Below are 16,488 nucleotides of genomic sequence, written 5' to 3' on the forward strand. Positions count from 1 at the left end.
ACTCAGGGTTTTTAGTCGTAATAGTATAAACCATTATGTCTTTCTGCCATTTACTTAGCAAATAAATTTTAATGAAATGTTGTGGTCGTCAAATATTTTTATAACGTCTGGGAAACTATATTTTAAGTTCAACGTTTCACCTCCTTTCATAACGTATATCTTGTCAATGACATTATATGAAACACCACAGCAACTAATGTCGGGTTCTATTTCTTTGATGTTTATATCGTCTGCCTCTGTCAAAAGTTTCAATAGTTCTTTCAAAACTTCATGAGGTGCAATGACATATGAGTTCACTTTTACAGGGTTGTGTTCGACCAAGTTTAACATTATACTTAAAGCTTGACAAATCTTCTCCTGAGTTTGAAGTTTGTCTTTCAGTTGTTGGTAGTCGTTTCGAATATCTGCAACAGAACTTAAGTCTCTGTTAACTTCAGGATATGTTGGTTCTTTTACAGGAACAATTGTTATACCATCTTCGTCTTCGTATGGTTTCCCCACTTCAACATCTCTGTCTTTGACATTGACAACAACACTTTGACTGTTTGTTTGAGTTGGTGAATTTAACTTCACATCTGCCACCGCCATTAAACCTTTTGAAACACTTACGCTTCTATTTTTCGGAAATGACATTTTACTTAGAATAAAAAGATGGACGTATTCGGATATCTTATTGAATTGAAGCAGAACAAAGTTTATACTCACAAACAATACAAATACATTGACAGAATAGTTCTTTACACAAACAATGGAAAATGTTATAGAATAGCAGTCTTTGCTGAACCTAAATTATTTTCATAAAGCAAAGAAAGTTGTATAACTGAAATGGTGAAAGTTCTTGAAGCAGACAAAAATATAACTTCAAAACTTACAGATATTACTAAAGGAAAGTTTATAATACAATATTATGTCAAAACTGGCGTACTGTCAATATTTGACGGAGAGAAGTCAGTTCAAGAACAACTTACTGACCTGCTGCCAAAATCTGCTCGATGGAAGCTGTCGTTATGCCAATCTGAGGAGCCCCAGCAGGTTTCATCGAACGAATCTTCAAAAGAGCATCTTCCGTGAAAAGTGCTATTGGTTTTGTAAACTTATTTGCTCTCAATTCATCTGGACCGTCTCTGTCACCAGTATATTGTATTTGAACTGTACCAACAGTTGAAATACCACCCATAAAGTCTTCTGAGTCAGCAAATGGAATGCCAAGCCAAAAGTTTGAACGGTCTCCATTTGTATATTGAGTTTTTTGACCTCCTGTATGAGTCCATATTTTTACATATGGCATAATAAAACTTTGCATTTCAGGGTTAATAGTTGTTGTGAAGTTGTTGTTAAAGTTCATAGCATCTAATGTCAAGTTGTATGACCTCATATCCTCAACTGTAGAATATTCTTCTCTTGGATAATATTTGCCATCTATGTTTATATGATATTTAATACCAGGGTTGTAGAAAACAAGAATAGTCATTTATAGTTCGTCTGAACAGTACAAACATAGTATCTGCATGTTTCATTGCAGTTGTTAAAGCAATATCTGTTCTTGCACCTGCGGCTCCTGGATTTTGGTTTCCAACTTCACCTGCAAAGTCTTTGACAGATATTTGGTGTATAGGGAACATAAGTGGAACTGCAATATATTTGGCAGCTAAAGCATTTGAAATATCTGGGTCCAACATATAAACGGCAAGTCTGCTTTCTATTCTCTTGCATTCAAACTGTTCGCATGTGAACTTAACTGGGTCCCAAGCATCTCCAGCAGCATTGAAATAATAATTTACTTCAGTGTTGAGGTTTGAGAAACCAAAGTCTAAGTCAACTTTGTCTTTGCAAAATTCGGCGAATGACGTTTTATTTGTTCCCTTTACGTCTGTAAGAGTGAATGGGTCTTGTGTTGGTGCAATGACTAAGTTATTTTTGCTTGGAGTAAGTTCAATAGAAATTTTTCCTGCCCAGTTTGGCAAGTATCTTAAAAACCTGAAGATGAGGAAAGATGACAAAGGAACTCTAAGTTTCAGTTTTACTTTGGTTACTGCTGCTGCAGTTTGTCCAGAAAGGTCAAATAAACTCCTGGAACGTTAGGGTCAAGTCTTCTTATTTTCTCAATAGTTGCATACTGGTCTGTTTGTTTCTAGCTTGTGGTTGTACTGAGTTTCTCAAAGCGAACCATTCATAGTTTGCCCATGTTACTGTTTGAACTAAGTCAGAGTTAGAATATATCTTATATCCATGAAAACTTCTGGAGCATATTGGTATCCGACATAGAAATTCCATTGCAACTTTTCTTGTCAGACAACTTGGCAGAAGGTTTTATTTCAATGTCTTGTTCCACGTATAAGAATGAGTTGTCAATAGAAATAATATGAAACCTGTCGCAAGCAATATCTACTGTTGTTGAAGAACCTTCTCCAAACTCACCTACGTTTCCATAAGAAACAGCAGTTGTATATTCGTAAGTTCCAGGAACTATTTCTGACCTTCTAATGGCATTGTCGCATTCGTTATACCATTCGGAAACATTTCCGTTCATGGCATCCAAAACTGTTGGCGTTATATTCTGAGCGGCGTACATTTCATATGGGTAAAAATATAGAATAGTTGGATTTATATGTCATAATAGAACCCACTCGGCCCAAGCTTTACTTTCTTCCTGACTGAGTTTTTAACTCTTCTTTTTCCTTCATTGCCACTACTTTCACTAGATGAAGTTACTTCTTCACTACTTTCACTTTGTTCTACTCTTCTCTTCTTCTTTGGTGTCGCTTTTGGTAACTTGCCCTCTGCTTCAAGTCGTTGCATCTTTGCCTCATGTTCACCTAGTATGTTGTAAATTTCCCATGTCCTTTTTGCCTTTGGGCTCTGGTCGCCCATCTCAGGTAACCTATATCCTAGAAAGATTTTGTCATAGTTTGTATTTGAGTCTTCGCTTATTGTTTGCATGACTCTTTCCTGAGTTTCCGGTTCAAGCTCTTCAAACAGAGCTTGTCCATATGGAATAAGCTCGTTTCCAAATATATGTTTTTGTAGCCATTCTAGTTTTCTTTCCATGTTACCATAATATCTTTTGTGAATGGGAAAGCTTTTACCCAATGTTTCAGTCTTGCGTCATTTATTTCTGTAGTTGGTTTTATTTTGTCAAGGAACATGTTTTTCAATACTAACATTTCATTTGGTACTGTCCATTTGAGTTTTCTTAAATATTCATCCATTCTCGGTTCATTGTCTGCAAAGTAAGTTTTTATGACATTTTGCAAACTTTCGTTTGCAAGGTCATGTACAATAGGTTCTCTTCCTTCTCTCTCCCTAACTTTCTTTCTAAACTCTTCACCAAATATACCATCTCTATGGTTCTGTGTAGTTCTTTGAGATAAATGTTCTAGAACGTCAGGTGTTATATTTCCTTCAGCCATGTTCATTTCATACTGGTCCAAAATATCTGCATCTTTCATATCTTTCAATGGCATTAAAGCCGCGCTGAAAATACCAGCTATATCTGGTTCACCATTCACTTCCATTGCGTCTACAACTTCTTGGAATTGAGGTTGTAAGTTTATGAACCACCTATCCGGATTAGCTTTATGACCCCATCTCATTGTAGTTCCATAGTCTGCAGAAACAAAAGTAGGTTTGTTTCCATATTGGTTAGGTTCTGAATGAACTTTAAACAATGTTTCATTTCTATATGTTTTGTTGAAATTTAACCTTTTATTTTCACCGAGTTCAGCCAAAGATTGAACGTTATATGGTCGTAAGTAAAAAGGATTATTGTATTTGCGTACATTTTCTTTCAGTACTTCCATTCTATGCTGAATATTTTCATCTGATGTTGGAGTCTTTTGTATGTCGGCGAACATTTTTCGATATTCTTCTACTATGTCAGCCGAATTTTTCTTAGACTCTTGGAAAGATTCCATATTCTCCGCATACACTTGTTGAGGGTCAAGATTTTTCGGCTGTTCCAAATCTTCATCTAGTTCTGTGAAGTTAGTTTCCAAAGGAGGGACTTGTTCGTTTCCTTCAGGCTCTTCTAGCTGTTGTTGCTGAACTATTTCTTCCATGTCTGGTTGTATCTGAACTTCTTCCTGTTGAGTTTCTTGTACCTCATCTGCTGGCATTTCATATATTCCGAGACCGTTTTTAAAAAGTTCCCTATCTAAGTCATCCGGACTCATAAACCTTTCTTCTTTCGTTCCGTCTCTATTTTTTACGCGTTTCATGAAGAGAGTTGAATTATCATTTAGCTTTGACACCAAATATCTCGGAGTAAATTCATCCATGTCATTTGGATGATATGCTATTAAATCATATCCCTTAGCGAGCTTGTATTTTCCAGGTTTGAGATTATATCCCATTTGGTGCTGAACCATAAAGCTAAATAGGTTCGGGTCAGTATTTCCTTCCTTGAACTTTCTAATAGCTTCTTTATATCTGTCACTAAAGTCAAGAGTATCTGGGTAACCATAATCTTCCTTAAGCATTTTTAAGAATTCTTGGTTTCCTTTTTCTCTACTTCTTTTATGTCCTTGCTCTGTTTGTGGTTGTTGTTGTGCAGGGTTTTGAACTGTTGGTTGCTGTGCTGGTTGTGGAGGTGGTTGTTGTGCTGGTTGTTGTGGTGCTGGATTTTGAACTGTTGGTTGTTGTGTTGGTTGTTGTGTTGGTTTTGGTGCATGCCTGTGTCTGTGTCCATGTGACGATGTAAATGTTTTAGGTAGTCCTGGTGCAGGTGCTTCTCTTGGAGGGTTTGGTGGTATATAAGTTCCACCAACTGGCACATATGTTCCATCTGCAGCATAATGTCCTACCTGACTTTTCGTTTTTAAGAAAGCATTTACTAGGTCTGTTTTGGTCTGTTGTAACTCTTTTTCTTGACTTTCCACAACAGTTGCTCTAACGGCGTCATAGGCACTTTGAACTGCCTGTCTCGTTGTTGCATCTGTTATTTTCGTCATATTTTGTGCTACTTCTCTTAACTCTTTGTCGAAACCTTCAGACTTCAGTTTCTTTCCAGATGAGAAGTCGTTCACTAGTTTCACCTTACTATGAAGAGCTTCGAAGGCATTCTTAAAGTCAGCATTCATTAAAGCTTCGTTTGAACTGTCTTCATCCGCTCGTATTTTTGTCCTTATTGACCCTATAAGTTGGGCTGCTTTAGCGTTGGCTTGGGCATCTAACCAGTCATTATTAGCTTTTATATATTCTGCGCTTTTCATTGCCTTTTGCATGGCTGCGTCGTTATTTTTACTTTCTTGTGCTAAGTTTTCATACTGTAGCGGTTTGGTTTTGCAACTGTAAAAGTTTTTCTGCCTTTACATTTGCTTCAACTTCTTTTTTATACTCATCGCTATCCATATATGTCTTCAGGGCTTTTTGTTTTATTTCTTCATCTTTCAGTACTTTATATTGAGTAGTATGGTTTTTCAAATTTATAACATCTTGTTCCATTTTTGCTACTTCTGCTGCTTTTTCTGACACTTTTTTCGCATATTCCTCTGTACTTAGTTCTTTCAGTTGTTCTTCTTTCTTCTTTTTCTCTACGTTTAACTCATTGAGTTTCTTTGTGTGTCTGTCATATTCTAGTTTCTTTTCGTTTTCACTTATTTGTTTCTGTATGTCTATGTTTGACTTTTTGACATCTGTTATTTGATTTTTGAGTGAACTCAAATTCATTTGACTTTGAGGGTTATAAGCTGTTCCGTCTGCAGCTCCACCATAGCCTGCCATTTTCGCTAAAAGTGCCGCTCTTAAACCTCCACTCTGTGCACCAATAACTCGGTTTAAAAGCATAGGGTTGCTTGACATTTGTTGCAACATAGTGGGGTCATTCATCATTTGTTGTTGCAACTGTTGTTGTGGTGTCAGTTTTACTATTGGATGTTTCAATGCTCCCTTCCTCTTACGTATATTCTTACGTAGCTTACGTGGCATTTTAAGTGAAGTTAAAAAGCGGGTTTTGACAGATGTTTATATGACACTTTTTGTTCAGCTCAAAAAACTACTCGGTCAAAGTGTTGTCAGTTTTGTAAAATAACCGTCCTATCTCATTCTATAAGAGAGAAAAGGCTTCTCAAAGTATACTTCCTTGGAACGCCTGTAACTTTTCCTGTAGCGACGATAGACCCTTATTTGTCCGGACAAAGTTATACTATTTTGAGTGCTCTACAAAAAAGTCAACGGCGACGACTCTTAAAAACCGTTGTGTAAAAAGTTTTACCGTTGGACAAAAAAGTATATATAGAAAACAAAAAACGTTTATAGTTCATTCAATATTTGAGATAAACCGTTTTTCCAACGGTAACTATTAAATAAAATAAAAAAATAGAGGGTGTTACCGTTGACGAAAACAGTTCATCTCAAATATTTAAATATCTGTCTTTTTTGGTCAGTTCATTTTTATCTAATGGAAGCCAACGCTGTTAACCACAATTCAAACATTAACAATTCTCAACCGCTAACCAAAGCCAAAGCCCCACAACCTCCAAGAACCGGCACAGCGGTTAGAATAACCACCAAAAAGTCTAACAGCGAATTAAGAGAAATTCTTCAACAAATTTGCTCTAAATATCTCAAAGACGCCGAAGAAAACACACAACCAGACGCTACATACAATACTCAGTTCTGTGAAGTTCTGAACAAAGCAATTGCTAGTTCAATTGAACTTACTAAGACAATTCCAAGTCCAATTGAGCTTAGCGATGTCTTAGTTCAGTATTTTCCAACATTTACTAAGCTTATAATGTTGAGAACTTTATGCCAAGTTCGTCAAAATCTTCCTCGTTACATCCAACGGTCATTCGACAAGAGAATTGCCGAATTCCAAGTCTTTAGTTACGGATATGACGAAGATGAATACGTTGACGAGTTCGGAGACAACTGTACAAAATGGTTTGAATGTTATACGACAACACAATTTGAATTCGACTTTCTCGAATTCAACGCAGCAACCATTCATATCATTGCTCTTTACCTTTCCGAACAACAACAAGACCTCGCAGATGGAGATGTTGTTACTGTCGTCATGAAAACTCCTGAACAATTCGGAAAAAAGAAGTCTCTAATTGCCAAATTCGTTCCAGGACATCAGCTTTTCCAACGCACAGAAGTCTTCTGTATTCCTGGAACTAAGTTCTTTGTCAGGAGCGAACTCAAAGAAAGATATAATGTGTCATTCAATTACACATTATATAATGTTTTCGACCCAGAAGAAGGCTTCTTCCCAGAAGCAATGGAGGAGGAAGAAGAGGAGGAGGAAATACAAGACTCTATCCAAGAAGAGTCCTCCGAATTCACACCAGAAAACTAACATTTTTCCGAATAAAAACTTCATTTATACTAAACATCTTCGGGGCTAGAGGGCACGAAGTGCCTGGAAGCCCCACTTACCTGACCTTCATTATATTCACAAGCATCAAATGATGGACAACATTCATATTCAGAGTTATCCGCTGGAAATTTTAATTATTTTCTTGAAAGTTGTGTTTCATCATGCGGAAAAAAAGAAGAAGGATTAGAAACTATTTATTGTTTTTATAGTATTACTAATATTAGTTATTCAAATATTAGTAATAACAATGCCAAAGCAAAAGGGGCTGCATATGGTATATATCCAGGAAATTCAATTGGAAAAGTCAATTTTTGTTCAATTTGTCAAAATCATTGCGATTATTGGATTCTTATGCATTATAGTAATGATTCACCAACACATTATCTTATTAATAGTAATATTCTAAATAATTCACAATCATGTACAAGTTATGGTATCATTTGTTGTGATGGAAAAATGACTATTTCAAATTGTTCAATTTTTGGAAATTTTGGAAATGGACCATTAATTAATAATAGTCCTGATTCATTAAGAATAGAAAATTGTCATATTGATAATTTAACATATTATGAAAAACCTCTCATAGATACATTCAATATTGATTCTATTACATCTTATCATTTATTTTCATATTTTTCAACTCACAATTGTTTAATTCCTTTCAATTCTCGACATCGAGAAACAGTTATCAAACAACAAGTCAAATATAAAGAAGGAAAGTATATTATTCATATTTCAACGCCGTTCTTTGAACTTTTGCTTTCAATAAAATAAGAATGGAATTCAGATTTTTTTCTTATTTTCATAAGACTGCACTTACGCCCATATGACTTTAATTCAAATTTTTGACAATTGGCGTGAATACTCTTTGAAAATCAACCTTAAACATATGAATTGAAGGTCATGTGATAGGGGCGTAAATGCACCTATTCTCCACTATGAAAGACAGAAATTGTTCATAAATCACAAAATTAACTAAAGATGACAAATAACATTGAATCAAAAGTCAGCTTGTTTTGAAAACATTTCAAAAATATTGCGTAACATTTTACATAATAATTATCAAAACAAACAAATAACAAAATAATAATTAATTTTCTTGAGGATTGGAATCAGAATCAGAATATGTCGATGATGATAATGATGTTCCAGGAAATGAAACTCTTTTGGATGGAGATGGATTTGGTGAATTGTGTGAAGAAATTTTGTCTTGAATTCGAAGAACTGTGCGTTGTAAATTATTGAATGATCGTTCAAGGTCTTCGGCAAATATTCGTGCTTCTTCTGCTTCTGATGCTGACTTCTTTTGACGTTCAATAGCAAGATCAAAATCGCGATGACTTGAAATAAGTTGATTTTGTAATTCTTCAATAGTGGAACTTTGTTTAATCATAGATTGTGTATATTCTTCTTTCTTATATTGAAGTTCTTCTTCATATCGTCTCAAACATTGTTCTGCTTCTTCGGCTCGTTTCAATAATGAATTATGTTGTGAACGAAGTGTTTCAATTTCTTTGTCATATACACGTGATGTTTCTAATTGTTCTTGTGCATGTTGTAATGCATCTGTGATAGATTGACATTTATTTTCGCTTTTCGATAGTTGATCACGTAATGTTGAAATTGTTGAATCGCGTTCACAAACAATAGATTCAAGTTGTTTAGATCTGTTGATTGATTCTTCAAGTGAAATAACACGATATTTAAGATCTTCGATGAATGAACTTTGTTCGGCATATCGATGTTCGTTGAAAGAAACTTGTGATTGTAATTTTTGATTGATAGAATAAAGTTTGTCTGAACTTTCTTTCATTTCGTTGTATTCTGATTTGAGTGATAAAAGTTCTGAATTTAATGATGAAGTTTTGTATTCGATTCTGTTAACTGTTTTCGAAGTGAAATACATTCTGATTCCGACTCTGTGAGTTTGATTGTGTAATATTCACGTGATGAAATTAATTCTCGATTCCTTTCGTTGAGTTCTGATATCTTTCGTTTAAGATTTTCGACTTCTTTCTGACTTGATGTTAATTCGTTATTCATTCGTTTCATTTCAAGTTTTGATTTTTCGAAAATGTCTTCTTGAATATTCTTAAGATGATCAAGATTTTTTGTAAGTTCGATATTTGTTTTCTTATATCTTTCGTTTTCATGTTTGATCTTAATTAATTCTTCTGATATTTTGACTGATGCTTTCTTCTGACTTTCACACTCTGTTTTTGAAACTTTTAAATCTTCTTTTAGTTTTCGAATTTCATAAATATAACTCTTGATGCAATTCGAATAAATATCTTCTGTATGCGAGTTCCCAATTTCTTGTTTCATTTTCATTATTGAAATGATTAATTAACAAGAATAGTTTTGTATATATAATCTATGTGATCTTCATAATTTGTTTAATATAGAATATCACTATCATAAAACAAATACAAACAAATTGATTTTATATTATTATTAGATCAAATAATACAGTATTTGAAAGGTTTATTTCATTTTGCAATTAAAAATACTGTTTTCTGATATAAATTCGTTATACTTATATATTTTCCATGTATATAATAACAAATTAATAAAATATGTTGATCAAAAACATTGTATTAAGTGTTTTTACTAGGTAATCTTTAGAAACTCGTTAATACTTGTCGAATCTCTGTCATGAACATTGCCAATTTAATGCAATTAGTTGTTTTGATATACTGATTCATCAATATATTCCTTCTAATTCAGAAGAAAATATGTAGGGTTGTTAAAAATATCAAAAATTAGCGTTTTGAAGACACCATGGTGTCTTATAATTTTCCCTTCCTTATTGGCGTGTAGAAATAAATGCGCCAATAGATTGAAGAAGAAGAATTGTTTTTCTCTTAATGAACTTTAATCCTTTTGATATAAGAATATTAAAAACATTAATTTTTTGTCGATTTCGGAAATTAAATTTCCAAATTTTTTGTCGATTTCGGAAATAACAGGATCCCGCATCCAACACGCAACAACAAAACACAAAACACACTTTTTGGTTCTTTCATCGTTTTAATCGTAATTTATGTAATGCATGATTTGGATAAATTTTACAATAATAGAACCTATATTATATTCTTTTCAAAGATTCTTGCAAATCATCAAAAATAATTGTATTTTAAAAAACGATCAAATTATCCTTTCATTATTTTAAACTTAAATTAGTTTTTATGATTGACTAAAGCAATCATATTTATTCATCATTAAATAAACAAAAAAATAATATTTGAGAGTTATTTCAAAAAAAACACATTGAATTTATTAATTTGTCTCAATTTCAGTATTATAAATTTTTATAATTTCAATATTTTGAAATACACTTTTTAATATTTCAATATTTATGATATTTCAATGTATTAAGTGGTCTCAAATTGAGCTTCTCAAATATAAGTTGGCCTATTCAAATAATAAAATTAAATAATATTTAAAATAATAAATAAAAGTGATTGAGGTCATAGCAAAACGGCTGTTTGGAGGCAGTTAGGAGCTAGCGGTTGAAGCGATAACATTCACAGCCAACATCTACGGTCAAGCGGCAGCATTCAAGGGCAACATCTACAATCAAGCGGCAGCATTCAAGGGCAACATCTACGATCAAGCAGCAGCAAGGAGCTACGGCAGCAAGGGGCTACGGCAGGTCAAGCGGCATCATTCAAGGCCAACATCTACAATCAAGCTGCAGCAAGGAACTACGGCAGGTCAAGCGGCATCATTCAAAGCCAACATCTACAATCAAGCAGCATCAAGGGGCTACAGTAGGTCAAGCTGCAGCATGGAGCTACAGCATCAAGGAGCTACGGCAGGTCAAGCAGCATCAAGGAGCTACAGCATCAAGGAGCTACGGCAGGTCAATGGCATCAAGGAGCTACGGCAGGTCAATGGCATCAAGGAGCTACGGGTGGTCAAGCAGCATCAAGGAGCTACGGCAGCAAGAGGCTACGCAAGTTAAAGATCAGTCAGATCTGGAAATATCTTTTTCAGGATTTCATTTGTCATGAAAAGCTTCAATAGGATTCTACACTTTATTAGATCTTCACGTGCGTTTTGATTAAACCTATTACGCAGGTTCCGCACAATTGAAATCATTCTTTCCACATCAGCTTCGGTTGCAGCAATAGACATGAATTTTAAGGCAATCTCTTTCAATGCCTTGAAATTTGCATCACATGCTACCCAAAACCTTTGATCCAAGCAGGTGAGGTCGGTGTTGTTCCTGATTTCACTCTCATTCATATGTATAAAGTTGGAAAGAGCTTTCTTGTACTCATTAGCTATGCTCTTGGCCGAACTTCTCTTGTAGAACCTCGCTTCTGCTTCTGCACGTCTCGAAAGCATCTCGATCATAAAATCGTTGAAGCTGTACTCTTCCACTTCTTGCATTGACAGAGACGCCCATTCACCAAGGTTCCTGCCTAGTCTCCTCCTTGGTTCATTCTCTTCAACTTCTTCATCCTGAGCAATGTCTTCTGCATCTACTTGGCCATCACCTTCAATTGCTTCGTTCTCAATCTCGGGCTCTTCTATATCTAGATTTCTGTCCAATTGATCCTCTGCCACTTCATCCAAATGATCAGGGGTGTAGCTCCTTGGAGGGATTTCAAGTTCAGCATTGATAGGTATTGGTTCTTGGAAGAAGAGTGAAACGTCTGGCTTGTACTCAGTATGCATGTTCAATTCTGCGCGGATGACTGACCGGCCCCATGGAGTTAGACCAAAGGCAAATTTCATCAAAGCGTAGTTGCCCTGTTTGTCAAAAACTTCATTCATGTTGGCGATTAATGCATCTGCAATGCGCTTTGACGAACTTGATAATTCAGGACGATTTGCAATTCCGGTCAACTGCTCAATCGTCGATTGAAACATTGGATAGATGTAGCAGAAGCAGCCAACGTCACTCTCTGCATAATTCAAGAGTTTCTTGATTGGTAAAAGAATCTCTTCGAAATTTAACAACCATTGTGGAAGTCCATCCTTGAAATCAATTCCCATATCCCTTAAGATCTGAACAGATTCCGGTGGATCATCCATATTGAACAATTCATAAATTTTAGGGTGTTTTTCTTTTATCCACTTCAGAAGATCCCAGAAAAACATCCAGCGATGATCCGGAACATGAATAACCCTCATATTCAATGCCCTTCTCGTGTCCGGCTTCGATAACTCCTTGCTTATCGCTTTGCAATAATTAATTTGCATTGCGAAAGCTGCACAATTGTCTGCCGTATGCTTCACCACTAAGTTGAGGAGATGCGCAACACATCGGATATAAACGGTTTGAAGACCCGGATATAGTGCTCCGCATCTCCTCCAGTGGCACAGCCCTTTAACTTGGGCGGGGCATCCATCGGCAACAATTGCAGAAAGGAAATCCTTTGGGAAGGTAAAACATTCAAAGAAATTATTGTAATCCCTGGCATTCCAACCATTAGCGATCATAGTATCAATGAAGATATGGTTCTTCATTTTTGCTGGATTGCTAGCCATCACAAAAAAGCCATGCCGGCTTCCGTGTGATGCCGCATCAATTGTTATCGAATAGTAGCCCATCTTGTCAAGCTCAACGTGTATTTTTGGAGCTACCAAGTCGGCTAATGTAATGATTCCATCCCTTATCTCGTCTCTTCTATATGGGATCTTGAGTTGAAAATTGATTACTCCCTTGAAAGTGGAGTAGACATGTCGGGCGAAATCTTCTAGTACACCTGAAGCGGCCATATTGATTGACATGTTGGTATCCACAACAAATTTTACAACATAAAGTAATTTTCTATCTTGTTTTATTAAATCTCTTCTCGTATATGGATTATTTTCACATTGTATTTGATATATATGCTGATGATCTTCATCAAATTCTGATGGTTTTCGATGATAAATGCAGCGCATATATGTTTTTGTTAGTAAATTGTAATGTATCGCTAAACAATAACAATAAAGTCTTTTTCGTTCTTTCGATTTTTCGCTTGTATCTGGAAGATAAGCAATATTGAAACATACTCGACATTTATTATTAGTTGAGAATTTAGTATCCTCGAATTTTGGTAAGGGAGGTACTTTTCGAGGGATATTTTTGGGAGGAAGTTTGCAATCAATCCATCCCTCAAATTTGGATTCATATTCATCTTGTGTTTCAGTCATTAATTCTTAAAAATAAAAAGGGTAAAAACTAAATAAAATGGGTAAAATTCAATAGTGTCTGTGCTATCGTTCAATTTGAAGGTGTCTTTTGAAACCGCAAGACACATTGAATTTTTGAATAGTGTATTATGGTTTGACAGACACCAATGAAAAAAATAAAATGATATTTATTTTAAATATATAAGATCCTTATATAAAATATAAATATTTTATCGTTTTATTTTCTTGTTTTAGAAATGTTTTTTATTGAAAAATCAATAAAACTAACTCCAAAATAAAATTTTTGATTTAAAGACACTATGATGACACCAGGAAAATCTTCCAAGACACCTATCGTCGGGAATCTAACAACCCTAAAAATATGAATCAAAGAAAAAAAAATTAATAAAAAGTGTTGGAATTTTTTTAATGTCACGTTTCAGTGATTTTCTCTCTTCGGAGAGATTATCACTTTCATCATTTTGAAAATATTCCAAAAAACGTATGGTATGAATTATTTGGTGAAAATAACAAAACAAATCCAACAACATGTATTAATTGTTCAATTTCTGTTACTAATTCCGAATGTTTTGTTTTACTTAGTTTTTTTCATGATCTTGCAAGTGGTGCTATTTCAATTACAACGGATGATATCAAATTATTACATTCCGAATGTTCATTCAATGACTGCAAAAGGAGTGACTTTGGAGGTTCTGTTTACGTGAAAGGTCAAAATTCAGTTATTCAACATCGATGTTGTTCATTATATTCACAAGCATCAAATGATGGACAACATTCATATTCAGAGTTATCCGCTGGAAATTTTAATTATTTTCTTGAAAGTTGTGTTTCATCATGTGGAAAAAAAGAAGAAGAATATGATACTATTTTTTGTAGGTATGGTATTATTAATATTAGTTATTCAAATATTAGTAATAACAATGTCGGATATAATGGCGCTGCATATGGAATATCACCTCATAATTCAATTGGAAAAGTCAATTTTTGTTCAATTTGTCAAAATCATTGCGATCATTGGGTTCTTATGCATTATAGTGATGATTCACCAACATATTATCTCATTAATAGTAATATTCTAAATAATTCACAATCATGTACAAGTTATGGTATCATTTGTTGTGATGGAAAAATGACTATTTCAAATTGTTCAATTTTTGGAAATTTTGGAAATGGACCATTAATTAATAATAGTCCTGATTCATTAAGAATAGAAAATTGTCATATTGATAATTTAACATATTATGAAAAATCTCACATACATACATTCAATATTGATTCTATTACATCTTATCATTTATTTTCATATTTTTCAACTCACAATTGTTTAATTCCTTTCAATTCTCGACATCGAGAAACAGTTATCAAACAACAAGTCAAATATAAAGAAGGAAAGTATATTATTCATATTTCAATTCCCTTCTTTGAACCTTTGCTATCAATAAAATAAGAATGAAATTCAGAAATATTTGATTTTTCTAATTTTGTTAAGATTAATTTTTCTGAGTATAGTCTATCCTCTATTCTCCACCATTAAAAACATGTAAGGTCCATGAATTATAAGATGAACGACAAAATTTATTCCGAAATCACAACATTATCTAATGAAGTCAAAAATATTTCACAAATATTAATATCAGTCATCATAGATGCAAGTAACAAAAAATCAAAAGTAAGCTATAGTTTTGCAAACATTACTTAAATATTGCGAAACAGTTTAACATAATAATTATCAAAACAAACAAATAACAAAATAATAATTAATTTTCTTGAGGATTGGAATCAGAATCAGAATATGTGATAATGATAGATGTTCCAGGAAATGAAACTCTTTTGGATGGTGATGGATTTGGTGAATTGTGTGAAGAAATTTTGTCTTGAATTCGAAGAACTGTGCGTTGTAAATTATTGAATGATCGTTCAAGGTCTTCGGCAAATATTCGTGCTTCTTCTGCTTCTGATGCTGACTTCTTTTGACGTTCAATAGCAAGATCAAAATCGCGATGACTTGAAATAAGTTGATTTTGTAATTCTTCAATAGTGGAACTTTGTTTAATCATAGATTGTGTATATTCTTCTTTCTTATATTGAAGTTCTTCTTCATATCGTTCTCAAACATTGTTCTGCTTTCTTCGGCTCGTTTCAATAATGAATTATGTTGTGAACGAAGTGTTTCAATTTCTTTGTCATATACACGTGATGTTTCTAATTGTTCTTGTGCATGTTGTAATGCATCTGTGATAGATTGACATTTATTTTCGCTTTTCGATAGTTGATCACGTAATGTTGAAATTGTTGAATCGCGTTCACAAACAATCGATTCAAGTTGTTTAGATCTGTGATTGATTCTTCAAGTGAAATAACACGATATTTAAGATCTTCGATGAATGAACTTTGTTCGGCATATCGATGTTCGTTGAAAGAAACTTGTGATTGTAATTTTTGATTGATAGAATAAAGTTTGTCTGAACTTTCTTTCATTTCGTTGTATTCTGATTTGAGTGATAAAGTTCTGAATTTAATGATGAAAGTTTTATTCGATTCTGTTAACTGTTTTCGAAGTTGAAATACATTCTGATTCCGACTCTGTGAGTTTGATTGAGTAATATTCACGTGATGAAATTAATTCTCGATTCCTTTCGTTGAGTTCTGATATCTTTCGTTTAAGATTTTCGACTTCTTTCTGACTTGATGTTAATTCGTTATTCATTTGTTTCATTTCAAGTTTTGATTTTTTCGAAAATGTCTTCTTGAATATTCTTAAGATGATCAAGATTTTTTGTAAGTTCGATATTTGTTTTCTTATATCTTTCGTTTTCATGTTTGATCTTAATTAATTCTTCTGATATTTTGACTGATGCTTTCTTCTGACTTTCACACTCTGTTTTTGAAACTTTTAAATCTTCTTTTAGTTTTCGAATTTCATAAATATAACTCTTGATGCAATTCGAATAAATATCTTCTGTATGCGAGTTCCCAATTTCTTGTTTCGAGCTCATTTGATTCCTTAACGTCTT

The 16,488-nt window shown here is 33.9% G+C and overlaps 6 protein-coding genes and 2 pseudogenes across 8 annotated transcripts, besides 2 other annotated features; 1 reads left to right on the forward strand and 7 right to left on the reverse strand.

The window, feature by feature from the left end:
* Positions 1–3,650: part of a mobile genetic element that runs on past the window's edge.
* On the reverse strand, positions 55–588 carry TVAGG3_0225040 (protein of unknown function, DUF4106 family; the record flags this gene model as incomplete). Its single annotated transcript, XM_051227114.1, has 1 exon — positions 55–588. One exon carries the CDS (start codon positions 586–588, stop codon positions 55–57), a length of 534 nt encoding a protein of 177 aa, XP_051112100.1.
* TVAGG3_0225050 lies at positions 1,537–2,572 on the reverse strand (annotated as a pseudogene). The gene has a single exon. A coding segment is annotated over exon 1 (1,036 nt).
* A 16-nt stretch (positions 3,651–3,666) lies between the features above and the next one.
* TVAGG3_0225060 (protein of unknown function, DUF4106 family) lies at positions 3,667–5,078 on the reverse strand (the record flags this gene model as incomplete). The annotated part of the gene is made up of 1 exon (XM_051227115.1): positions 3,667–5,078. A coding segment is annotated over one exon (1,412 nt), but the record flags the coding sequence as incomplete, so codon positions are not given.
* Positions 5,079–5,341: 263 nt separating this feature from the next.
* On the reverse strand, positions 5,342–5,925 carry TVAGG3_0225070 (protein of unknown function, DUF4106 family; the record flags this gene model as incomplete). Its single annotated transcript, XM_051227116.1, has 1 exon — positions 5,342–5,925. A coding segment is annotated over one exon (584 nt), but the record flags the coding sequence as incomplete, so codon positions are not given.
* A 472-nt stretch (positions 5,926–6,397) lies between these two features.
* TVAGG3_0225080 (uncharacterized protein) lies at positions 6,398–7,300 on the forward strand (the record flags this gene model as incomplete). Its single annotated transcript, XM_001311098.2, has 1 exon — positions 6,398–7,300. The coding sequence occupies one exon, from the start codon at positions 6,398–6,400 to the stop codon at positions 7,298–7,300; it is 903 nt and encodes a 300-aa protein (XP_001311099.2).
* An 826-nt stretch (positions 7,301–8,126) lies between these two features.
* Positions 8,127–8,248: a mobile genetic element.
* A 163-nt stretch (positions 8,249–8,411) lies between these two features.
* TVAGG3_0225100 (uncharacterized protein) lies at positions 8,412–9,227 on the reverse strand (the record flags this gene model as incomplete). Its single annotated transcript, XM_001294927.2, has 1 exon — positions 8,412–9,227. One exon carries the CDS (start codon positions 9,225–9,227, stop codon positions 8,412–8,414), a length of 816 nt encoding a protein of 271 aa, XP_001294928.2.
* Positions 9,228–11,037: 1,810 nt separating this feature from the next.
* Positions 11,038–13,088, reverse strand: TVAGG3_0225110 (annotated as a pseudogene). Its single transcript has one exon — positions 11,285–11,873. A coding segment is annotated over exon 1 (589 nt).
* A 2,143-nt stretch (positions 13,089–15,231) lies between these two features.
* On the reverse strand, positions 15,232–15,531 carry TVAGG3_0225120 (uncharacterized protein; the record flags this gene model as incomplete). Its single annotated transcript, XM_001299210.2, has 1 exon — positions 15,232–15,531. One exon carries the CDS (start codon positions 15,529–15,531, stop codon positions 15,232–15,234), a length of 300 nt encoding a protein of 99 aa, XP_001299211.2.
* Between the last annotated feature and the right edge of the window lie 957 nt (positions 15,532–16,488).

Source organism: Trichomonas vaginalis, chromosome IV (assembly GCF_026262505.1).
Source record: "Trichomonas vaginalis G3 chromosome IV, whole genome shotgun sequence".
NCBI lineage: Eukaryota > Parabasalia > Trichomonadida > Trichomonadidae > Trichomonas > Trichomonas vaginalis.